This window comes from Ptychodera flava, chromosome 11 (assembly GCF_041260155.1).
Source record: "Ptychodera flava strain L36383 chromosome 11, AS_Pfla_20210202, whole genome shotgun sequence".
Taxonomy (NCBI): domain Eukaryota; kingdom Metazoa; phylum Hemichordata; class Enteropneusta; family Ptychoderidae; genus Ptychodera; species Ptychodera flava.
This window is the reverse complement of record NC_091938.1, coordinates 21,456,521-21,469,294: the sequence shown is the minus strand read 5'-3', so window position 1 is coordinate 21,469,294 and position 12,774 is coordinate 21,456,521. Positions and strand designations below refer to the sequence as shown.

Here is a 12,774-nt window from a genome sequence, read left to right as displayed (position 1 = left end):
CATTCTTGTAAATAGCAATCATTTTTGAGTATATGGTTACAGCAGTACTCGAGCCGCACTGATATTAATTGATATCAGTATAACGAGCAATAAAAGAAAAATAAACCTGCCCTCACATTTTTCATCTGACACTTTGTACATCCTAAAATTATCATGTGGTAGTGGTTAACTGCATCTTCTTCATTTCATTGGTACGAATAGTTTGTTGTGGCCCCGGACAGTACAGACCTGCTGCAGTCAGTTCTTCGACTTGTCTACCTTGCCCATTTGGTTCCTATCAACCGAGCATGTGCAGCTCCTCCTGTATTCCATTCCCCTGTGGTCTGACATCAATTCCGACAGGATCAGGTGATGTCGACAAAGGTGAGTACTTAACCAATTTACTTAATGAACAAGACACTTTTGCGCGGTTGTATCGGATTTCATAGGACGCGTGGGGTTAGTTTGATCATGGTGCATATGGGTGCGTTTGAGAGTACCGTTCCAGTCAGGAGAACTTCTGACTAGGGTAAGCTTCCGATGGCTGTTCTTGTACCAACAAACGACACAGCCTAGCTTAGGCAGAACTTTGTACATCCATATTCGACAGTGATGACGACAGGCGACTATCACGAAGGAGGTCCTATTTACTAGTGTTAGCGCAATATTTTAATTATCGTTTACACAGACTTACCACAAATACACAATATTACGTTGAAGTCATTGCAGTATTGTATAACATTTTACTCTCGAAGATTCTCGACAACAGTCAAAAAATATCACATGAGCGAAAGCTCAAAGTAAAAATAATAAGTCTCTTATTTGGACATGTATCAAGACAAGCTTTTCATTCAATATCGTCATCATACTAACATTTCCATTTCGGCGCGGCTGATTTCCGCCATCTTGTTCTCGTCTGCTCCCAGATCAGACAAGCATTGTATTCTCCATTCTCGGAACAAAGATCGGCCTTTTCCTAAAATATACCGAACAGATTCGAGCGCGCTCGGCATTTCCGATCATCACTCTCATGTTGAGAACGGTACGCCCAAAGGCACCCTATAGTATTTTGATTCCCCTGTTGACCTTACACAACACGTATGCGAAGTAATCCAATTTTTTTGTTGATGACTTCGCAAACATGTTTGTTTTAGGCCTAGAGAGCAAATAAGCCTCATAATTAAACCAACTTCACACCTCCCATGAGGTCGGTTTAATCATGGGGTAGAGTATTTTGATGGCTGTCTGGACATAACACATACATGTATGCGAAGTCATCCACTTAAAACTGTAGGTTGAATGTCAACCTCATCGCAAATTGATTAAACTGATAATTAAAAACTGTCGAAGGTAAGCAAAGGGCTAGTACAATATGAATTTGATCCGAACGGCATCTTATATGTGTAATTGGTTTGTAAAGATGTTTCAAATTTTACTACAGGACTAGTATTTGCAGTTAATTTGCGGCAAACAACTGACGGATAATACTGTCGTTTCTGAGGCTTTTTCATAATTATTTAGATATGGCAGTGAATACTGTCAGCCGGTAGGAACTGATTAATGTGTGTGACTTTGTAGTCTCCTGGAGGAAAATGAAACTTAATGGTTAAAATTATTCGACCATTGGTTAAATAATTTGTCCCTTTTCAATGTTAACTTGAACGTTTTTTTTGGAGGGGGAGGGCGCAAATGCCGTCAAGAAATGTAAGGCAAAGACAAGAGCACAGCTTGACTCTGACTCATCTGCTATATAATTTGACATGTGGCGGCATAGCAATTAAATGTTATAATATTGCCTAAATCTAAAGTGTACCAGGCAGTATACTCCCAGGTGTGCGTTTTATTACGGGTCAATATACATTCCTTAGTTAAGTGGCACTACTTTGGCAAAGCCAGAAACAAGTTCTCAGAGGAATTATACACGCGCGACACATTTAGATCAAGCATGTCACTCGTTCTCAGATGGTTTTCACTGCAACAAGAACTTATGCGAGAACCAAGAATTGAGATCGACGGCTTTAATTGTTTGAAAAAGATACATCGATAGATTTAAGTTCATGGATTTTAAATGATGCGATTGAAGAAGTTATGTCTTGTCCTTTTTTACAGATATATCACCAATCCTTAAACCGAGTGTAATAAACACAGCAGAAAGCCAGGTGAGCAAACTTCATAATACAAGCGTATTACACGCATATTTCAGCTGTCAAACGGGTAGAGGTAACATTCCTCCCTTGCCCGCCACATACACATCACAGAAATACGTGTGAACTATGAGTCACGTAATATTTCAAACTGACAATAAAAACTTATTACAGACACTAGCCTGTTAAATATATCAGATTCAATCTCGAAAGTAAGATATATGCCGATTTTATCCAAGATGAATGCAAGATTTTATTCTGGCAAATTGATCACCATGGTAATTATCCTTCAAAGTCATTCTGAATTGCATGTGTAAAAAAACAAAACAAAAATAAAAGATAAAAAAACCCCCAAAAAACAAACACCGACCCAGTGGAAGTAAGTTTTTACAAAAGGTAAAAAAGAAGCTTTCGAAAAGTTTCTAACCAAAAGTTGACCAAAAGAGTCACAAGGGATAACGCTGATTTTGCCGCCGTAATTTGCTTTTCCTTGGGAACTACAAGCAAAATATCACAGTACTTTGCCACAAGAATTCTGGAGTTAGTTAAACCTGAAATAGCACAAAAGTGCAGAATTTATATAATATTGTAACAGTTTGAACAAATCTGAATGAGATCTTGTCAAAGAACCAGTAACTTCAAGAAGAATGGGGAGGGGAATTGAGTTCTTAGATCAACATTGAAAAATGAACAAACAACTACATAGTATGTCACCACTGAGCAATTGAGAGCTAAGCGAAAATATTAATAATTGGGCAGGCAAGAGGTTTTCAGAACATTTATTAAGAGAACTGAAGTCAATTGAAATTGTCAGTAATCTACACAAATTCTTAGCCAAATATTTAAGCCTCCCGTCCGCTGTCATTTTATACATGTCTTTGTTTTTACATGACAAGAGAGTAAGGCAACAGATCCGAAATATTGCACCTGTCCCTTTTACATTGCGAAATCTTAATATGCGAGTTTATGGCCCTTGTATATTCTGTGGTAGAGTTTATATGATAAGATGTATGATCTAATAGGAATATCAGAAATGGCGTATTGGCAGGATGTGTGAATGATAACGTATCCCTTTCTACAATTTACCATTTTATACAGGAACCGACATATGCTGGGCAAGTGATTCTTGCAACCATGGAAGACCACCTGTGGCTTCTCAACATGTGTCAGATGTTTAACATGGATGTAGAAACGGTGCACCGGCCTGAGCTTCCACCAGTAATTGCTGCTCACAAAATGACAGATTTCTTGCTGATACGCCTTATCCTAGTGCAACAGCAGAAAGAATTTACTATTGTTTGAATTTTCTAAAGCTCTGCCATCGGTTGAATTGTTTTTTTACTGTACTTGTCAAATATTTTAATCTAATTAACGATTTAATGAGTAATTATTCCCCAGTCTCATCAGTTCGTATCTTAGCTTGTTTAGTTAGATGTTAGTTTAATATTTGTTTGTGAATGAATAGTAATTTTATTTGTTGTATAGTCTACAATTTAGACTAAATAACAGGTACACAATAAGAGGTGATTCTGAAGCTTCTGCTGTGCTTCTGAACACAGCAACACAGCGTTAGCTACAGATCTAAACAAATAATAAAATACCACCTTTTGATTGTATTATTATCCCGAAGAAGGAAAAGAACGTTTGGGTCGTCTCGATTGCACAAAAAATAGTTCGGCAAAAAAGTATACACAAAAATATTCAGTATACATGATATTACATCATTTATTGTCATATGAAAAAAAATGCTTTGAGCAAGAATGTACCCTTGCGATATATATTTAGACTGTTAAATTATTCCAAAACATTTCTGACCTACAGCTTGCGGGGTTTACTTTGAAGCTCTAGGAGTAAATTTTCCACTTTCTAAGTTGTATAAAGATAGAAAATTTAAATTTCCTCATAGGTTTATCGTGGAGATTGCGGCAGTTTTGAATTCCAAATACCGACAAAGTCGGATAATTTCTTTGTCCGGTTACAAATTTGCATGATTAGTCCCTGATTTCCATTCTTGATCTGAAATAACTATGCTTTTAAGTTTCCTTTCAAAAGTTTAAGCAAAAGCTTTAGTTTTTCAGGCATCTACCAATGGATTTTTCTACTTATCATGAAATGTCAATTGGAACACTGAAACTAATACAACCGGTCGTTTTGTTTTTGTTTATTTGCTTTTAGATTTTTTGAAATTGCCATAAGAGATATAAAACAATAATAAATCAATGAACCCTTATGCAGCTGAGTCTTTTTCAACCATTTATCGACACATGGACGTACTTTCATGTTTGAAAGATGTCTTTGTGTTAGGGCATGAGGACGTGCGTTTTGTTTATACAATATCTCAAGCATTTACAAATCTAATTGCGATGACATTTGGACCGCTTAAATTCATTAGAATGGTTACGTCTCTCAGATTTAGGCTTGCGTGCTTTCCTCCACATGACGATACGATAGTTTTAAAGTTAGAACCGAGTCTCCCGGTTATGCAAATCAACTCTTGACTTCTCTCAATCATATTGATAGACACAGTATGTGTACAATGATGAGTAACAAACCGAATATGAATATTTAAGAATTTCATTGCTGCAGCATGATGGAAATTGTCTCAGCATGGTATCGAAATTCGGACACTTGAACACTCATAGCCTTTGATCAGTTTTGATGTATTTACCTTTGAACTGCTCAATGAAACCTGCTAGGAAACCTTGTCCATGCAGTTACGTATGTATAGCGACAGAGAGACGTTTACCCGTTACCATCGCTTTTATCACTGGTAACACTTAAGATATTTGAAGAGGGGTAATTGGCCAATAATGTATCGTCTCGAAAGACATTGTTTGAAATTACACCCTTATCCAACTTTTAACATTTCGTCATTATATCAGTGTTTCAAACATTGCGCCCGGCATTTAGTATAGTATAACAGTATTTAGTAGCGGATATGAGACGCTCATCCAGGAGATTGAATAATCACTTTGCATACTATTTAGCGTCATTGATGACCTCGCCCCGCTCAGTATTTACCGCAAACTTGCTAATTTGTGCGAAGAGAAGTCTTACATCCGCTATCAAATACCGGCTCTCATTTTATAATGTAAAGGAAGGCATTCGCAAAAAAAATTCGGCGTCCTCGAGGGTACTGTCTTTAGAAACGTAAAAATGTTTGATTGCTGTTCGATTTCGACCATGGATAGTTTGCTGTTCACTGAAACTGCACATGCGCAATATCATATCAATCCCCAGTATTGTGATGCTCTGACAGATAATCTTGAACACGTAGCTCTTTAATATTACAAGCGACCTAGCGGCCGATACATAGTTGCGCTATGTTATGTGGAGAATTAACTGTTTTTGACACATGTTGATAAAGAAGGTGGAAATCTTTAATAGCTCATTTCAGTGGCCTGACAAAATATTGCAAAAATAGCTGCAAAAATACACAATTGAAGATTTCATCATAATTTGAACATGTGTCATTAAGATTATCCCTAAGAACATGTCAACCAAAGCTATAAGATGAGCAGTTTTTGAGAAACAAATTTTTTGAACAAAACTGGCAATAAATGCCTTAATATTAAAAATGTGTAGATTTCTCATAATTTGAATATATCACATTTTCTCATCCCTATGAATCTTTGTACCAAATATCACAGCTGTCAGACAAGCGGTTTGGTGAAACAAAGTTTTTGACCAAACATGACAAACATTGCCTGAAACATACAAATTTCCATATTTGCGCACAATTTGAGTGGACTTATGGGTTGGTCAATATTGCGAAAGATAGGAAAAGTTACTAAAACTTTTTCATTACATTACTTATGTTGACTAACCCTTGATAAGTCAAGGGATTAGCATAATTGGTTGTGTTGACTAATTAATTAAAAGATGTGTATATGAGAGATAAACGTCCTTGTAATGGGGTGTCAAATAAAGAGTCAAGAGGCTAGGTTAGGTAATATAACCATTTATTTTATTGATTCCGATCAGTCAGACGATGAAGACACAGTCGCTCTATCCATAGAGGGACTGTGATGAGAAAAGGAGAGAAAATGATAGAGAAACAGTGAGAAAAACTCAATTATAAGCTTATCAATGGTATCTTGGCCGCCTGTGCTGACTGCGGAGCTAAGAAAACCCTGAAATTAATGCTTTTAGCGGGCAATGTAAACACATGCATGTATCAGGGAAAATGAGATATTGAAAGTCGCTTTGTTCTTGCATTGTTTGCATTGTGAGGAAATGACACATCGTTTTAAAATCAACAACATCCATGGGTAGGCGCTTTGTTCTTACACTGTTTGCGTCGGGAGAAAACAACACACCTTCTTAAAATCAGCAATATCCAAGGATTGTTGCACGATAAGAGGCCCCGTATTTACAGTTTTATGTGCCTTAATCGTTGGGAAAATGTTGACAATATTGTGAGGAGAAGTGGTTAAATATTAACAGAGAAGATAATGGTGTATTTGTACCGTTCTGTTGTGACTCTGTTCATTAAGGGGAGCGCAATCGTACACCTTTTGTTGAATGTGTTACGTACATCACGACTGGCAAGTCTGTGCCATAACACATCGTGTAGAAATCTAAAATTTTACTATAACTATAACCAGATGCCAGATTCTTGGCGGAATGCTATCATTTTCGGTAGACTTACACATATATTATTCTCATCATCTCAACACCAATTTATGGCGCATATTGTTTCATGACAAGTGCTTCCGGCTGTTAAGCTTGTTGCCAAAGGTCGAAAAAAGCTGTTTTCACATTCAATTAACCAATCATGACCTCATCTCCGGAGGACGAGTTCATTGATACAAGTATGCTTTTGCCAGAATTAATAGCGGCAGATATTTTTGACGCGTCACTGTAAACTTATTAAAAAGGGGCCTATTTTACCTGTGGTCTGAGCTTTAAAATGCCCCATGCTGCTTCCATATATCGATGTACATGCATTATACTTTTTAGCAATTTATTACAGTAGCAACAGATTTACCCTCCTGCTTTTGGTCTTGTTCAAGTAGGTCAAGTCTGAATTATTTCAACGTCGCACTTGTTATGAGCATATTTGCAGCACCGTCGTGTATTCTCTATTTTTGTGAGAATTTTATGTTTACTTTTAAAGTCATCAGACCACACCCTAATTTGTTGCGTACTATGAGACGATATTCGACGATATTCGGCAAGTGCCGCCCGACTGGGTCTAATTAGCACGGAGGCTTGGCAATTTTCTTTGAAAATGAGATACGTTCGACCGCCTTTACCTTTAAATTAAAGGCGGACAAAAAGCGAGTCCATGAAATTTCACACTTCAGCGCAACCTGTTTGTACAGTTGCAGCAGATGAGTTTATGTGCATCTACCTGCGCATCCTGCTTAAATTTCCCCGGCTCATTCGGCAAAACTTGTCTTTTGATACAATTGACGCAACCATATATTGTCTCAGAAAAATATTTTAGGAGGTATAGAGCATATGAAATCGTTAAATTAATTGAATAGGTTATTCATTTTAAATTATTGATTGCAGGCCGTCTGAATGCAGTCATAACAATGATGGCCCGTACATCAGATCACATGTTAGATTCTAAATGTATCATGCTTCCGCTATCGCATTGTACAGAGCAGATTGAATTGTTAAAGGAAGAAGGAAAGTGATGATAAACGTCACAAGTAAGGCCGCCGCAGAAAAACTTATATAACTCTATTCAACACTTGATAAAAGGTTATATGCGATTGTCATTAAATTGGAATTGAGGTGGCATTTTACGATCGTTCATCGAGATAACTAATTAAGTTGATTACTCATATCATTAATAATGCAGACAGACTGTCATGTAGTTGTGTAAGCCACGCCTTCCATTTTACTTACCGTGAGACCTTCGCGCTGCACGTATTCGAACTTAGTAACCGACTCGTACCCACGATGAATATCATCCGGATTTCATATTGCGTGTTTATGCTGGTTCACTCGTCAAAATTGCAACACTACGGTAAGTTTGAGGATTCTATTCTAAATATTGATGTAAGGATTCATATGTTCTTTTAACAACTGTAAATTTTAGCCCATGATGAACAACTCCGAGCAAAATCTGGCCAACGTTCGCAAATTTGGTGTTGCATCTAAAGACCAACTGTCAACTCTGAGCTGAAAACACGTTTTGAACTTCGTCAATGAAGAAGGTTTAAGGCTATTCAATTTGAACGAATTTACCTTGCTCCACTCGCCGTTAAGACATGTCGAAAACAAAACAAGGCGTTCATCATCCCTCTGCGCTGCAAACAGCCGTAAGTTGTCTTTGCCCTCGAACAAAAATAAGTGCAAAACCTCAGAGAGTTGATGAAGCAGTGTTGACAGAGTTGTAACTGTACCCATTAAATTAAAATCTGTATAGGAGCGAATTGCCCATGTAATGTGTTTAAATGCTGGTGCCTAATAAATCGTTCCTTTCATAATAATATATCTGTTGAGAATATGGTCTTACAGTAGGGCTAGTTTACCTGTCAGTAACATATCGATTTCACGTCATGCTGATATGATAAATCAGAATAAATACGATATACAATGCAACATTAGCAAAGCTACAGTAGCCTACGGTTTCGTCTGTTGTACTGAAATTCACTGACGTGAAGCACAATCTGTAGAGTTGATCGCTACTTTTTGTGGTATAGAGAGTAAAAATACTCTCTTTGGTTGACCAATAACAACACATCATCCGTACATTATGTACATTATATTATGAGTTTACAAAATTATAAAAACGCTCCCTTTAGCATTAATTGACATCCACCGAAAATTTAAACTATGTCTTGACAAGAAATTAACGTTATAAAATCATTAAAAAGCAGAGTCCGGATACTAGGATCAATGTCATGGCGACGCCATTACGCGAAACACTTCAAAGATTGCGCCTTATGCTTGCTTTTCGATGAAAAACCCTATTCTATGAACACCTGTTGGTAGATTCAAGCTTGACTAAGTATAAGATTAATCCCAGTTTACATTTTGAAGAAGGTACAACGGATGGTCATTTCGCATCGTCGGTTGCCGTGAAACGCCTGGAGGATGAATTTGGTAGAAGATCGCGATGCGAGTTTACTGTTTGAGCAGTTCGTTACATGTCTGTCACTGAAAATTATTCCTTATCCAAACATTTCCATATTTGACTCGTAAATAGCAATAGAAAATGTAAAATAGCCTCTTCTGCTGTATATTGTGAACCTAAGTGGAGCCTTTACTCCTTCGATACAGTTTGAAAGGTATAGTTCAGAAGAAAAGAGTCGACTGGGAAGCCAATCTTCGTGCGACTATAAAAACTTGCAGAACGTTGACAACGCTTTTTACTTGACAGTAATCAGCTACCAACACAGATTAATTTCTATGCAAAAAACGTTTTTATCATCCATATCTTATAATATCCTCGTGTCAAGTAATACTCGCATGGTGATTTTCTGCTCAATTTACGTATCAGGATCAGCAACATTAAAATTCACACAATCTCTGAATTATCAGCGGTATTATAATATAATATCAGAAACATCCATTGTGATGATGATTGTTCTTACCATTCAGTCACGAAGTACTCCTTCTTACCGTCCAAAACGGTTGTGGCTAATGGTGGAAAAGTGCTCATACGTGTTTTGGATTAATTAATGAGGGACTGGACAAAAATTACTTGGGGGGTTAGGGCCGGTTTTTTGGGTATTGTCGCCGTTTTTGTGCAAGCAGTTTTGAAGGGTCATGAAATTTCACGAATGTCTTTTGGGGAGGGTCATCATTTTTTCGCAAATATCGCAACTGTACGAAGGAAAGATTTGGCCGATATAGTGCTTCACTCAAAACTGTCCAATCACAATACATTTGAACTATAGTGCAAACTATCGACAATCCTCTACATAACAAGCTATAACTCTGCATTCATATATGATCGTGTGCATAAGAAATTTGATTTTTGGAGGGTGTTTGGAAGAGCAGACGGGAATAACTAATATGATATTGGAATTCACCCAAAATACTAATTTACCCTCATGGTAGTCTAAGGGCTAGTTATGAAATATTTTCCCGCTACCAAACTTGCTATATATATATAATATTGATGTTTAGGCTATTATAAGTTTCTCGACAAACAATATTAGTGCTCTCTGTACAATTACAAGCAAAACTAGAAATGAAGGTAAACATTACAGGTTTTACAAAGAATGGAACCTGAGCTCATAATCTATGATCTACTTAGGTAGTAAATGTTATGTTTATAAAGTTCATCAATCTGTTCAATAACGGTATTACATTTAAAAGATGAACATTCACTGAGTTTTAGACTTTAAGGAGAACCAAGCAACGCGAGAAACGAGAATTAAGGCTCCTTTTTTTAACTCGATGCATTCATTGCACACGTTTTGCATATTATCTCTCCAATCGGAGACTTGTTATAAAGCATTCGATTCGGTGACTTTGTATATCATTGCACTTCATTGCATCCTAAAGAGTGTTTTTATATTGCCTTTCAACAGTGCAGTATCGATAAACACTGATGATTAAAATTCTGAGCTGACCATTGAGCCTTTTTTATCCAAAAACATTTGACTGATATCTGCGCGTTCTTATATTCGGTGAATATCAGATATTTAGTCCAGTGTGTAGGTGGTACAGTATGTGTTTGACTAGGCGTAACCCTATAGAAGAATGATGTATGTTGTCGTTAGAGCTTGAAAGGCCATACATTAATAACAATGCGATATTTCCCGATGACATGAATTGTGATGTCACTACATTGAGCGTAAGCATGATGTCTACATCGAGCGTAAGGAGGATAACTCTACTGCAGTTAATCGTTTTGATAAAAATCGTGAATATTTTGTTTCCGTTTTTTTGATAGAATGTCAATTGTTTTGCTTAAGTAGCAGTATGTAATTAGAACAACTTACTAATGATGTGTGACAATGGTCGTACCTCTCAATTGACAAACGGTTCTGTCAACTTGCAAATTTGAAAGTCATAAGAGAACATTTTGCACACCCCATTGACCAGCCAAAAGATTTTCAATCAATCCCCCTTTGCCTTCTTTCCTACTTAAAGTTAGTCGGTACTGAACTTCTCCAGGGGAACTACTTCAACATTGCACTTGTTATGTGCATATTTGCAACATCATCGTTAACTCTATAATTTAACATGTATGAACATTTTATGTTTACTTTAAAACCTGCAAAATATCACCGCACACTGTTGGAAACAATGGGACCTGAGCTCGTCATGTACGATCTACTTAGGCAAGTGCCGCCCGACTGGGTCCAATTAGCACTCTAGGTTTGGCACTTTCCTTAGGGAATGGGATGCATTCGAGTATGTTTACCTTTAATCGTAGGTAAAAATTAAAATATTCAACTAACACAAACTAAACAAAAGGCGGACAAGAAGCGATTTTTCATAGTACAACCTGTTGGTAAAGTAATGCTGCGGCTGATCAGTCTGTGTGCATCCCACCTGCGCATCCATCGGACTTGCGTATATTGCCCGTGCAAAGTGTTTAATGGCACAGCTGACGAAATCATATATTGTAGCAGAAAAATAAATGTTTTGGGGTAACATCACGGGAAAGCTCCATTAACTTCGGAATACCCTACTTCCCTACTTAATTATCATAGAATCAATTTCACAGACCTGCCTTCCCTACAATGGCACCAGCTGGATAAGATAAACAGCAATGGAACATTCACACCTTGGGGATTAAAAGTCTTCTGTTTGTCACCCGAGTTGGCAAGGACCCAGGTTTCAGGTACCATGCAAGTAATGCAGTCTTTCCTGACGCATAGAACATACCAAGAGGATGTCATAATCTAAATTAATATAATTACAGATAGCTAGGCAGGACATAACCCAACGGAACAATGAGGAATGCAGTTGCCGGAGCTTGAAAGGCCAGATATCATTGACAATGCAGTATTTGACAATGACATGAAGCATTATTACATGCCTCATATATCGACCTTTGCTCGCTCCATATGATTCGATGGTAACCCATTGATGACGTCGCGGGCCGCATACTCATCACTTGACTGAAAGTGAACCAGAACTATTTTCTATTTGACAACTGATGAATTAAAAAAAATTGTCAAATTATGTTTTATTCAGAAATACTATTTTACAGAATTAAGCGAAAAAATTGATAAACCGCATAACAGTGATTTCAATATAAAATTCGATGATGAAATCCCTCTTTTTTAAATAGAGCAACTTATTAATGATGTGTGACAATGGTCGATCTTATCAATTGACAAACTGTTCGGTAAACTTGCACATTTTAAAACCATAAGAGAGCCTCAATGTGGAAGGGCATTCAGCGCCCTCGATGACAAGCAAATCAAACGATTTCCTGTCACCTTGAACACACTTGAAACATGAACAAAGAATGAGGAGCCTCTTGTGAAAACCATTCATCCTATTTGGAATTATTCTGTAAAAACATGCAGGCTATCAGAATTTTCCATTTACCAGGGGTAGATTTGGTGCATAGATTAAAAATATTTGCAGTTCTTAACTTTATCTTTGACTTTTCACAGCGCCATAGACTGTGTTGTAATTTGCATCATGCTTCTGGCGACAAGATTAGTCATAGCTCAAACGAACAGCTTGGAACACAAATAGAGCACGTCTCCTGAAGATA

The 12,774-nt window shown here is 37.2% G+C and overlaps 1 protein-coding gene across 1 annotated transcript in view; it reads left to right on the top strand.

The window, feature by feature from the left end:
- The window catches only part of LOC139143806 (fibrillin-3-like), a 29,198-nt gene extending 24,845 nt beyond the window's left edge, over positions 1-4,353 (top strand). The window contains exons 4-6 of the mRNA XM_070714368.1: positions 202-363; positions 2,089-2,138; positions 3,222-4,353. Of these exons, the coding sequence (XP_070570469.1) occupies positions 202-363; positions 2,089-2,138; positions 3,222-3,425 (416 nt within the window). The 3' untranslated portion in view covers positions 3,426-4,353. The remainder of the gene's footprint in view (positions 1-201; positions 364-2,088; positions 2,139-3,221) is intronic.
- The last annotated feature ends 8,421 nt before the right edge of the window (positions 4,354-12,774 follow it).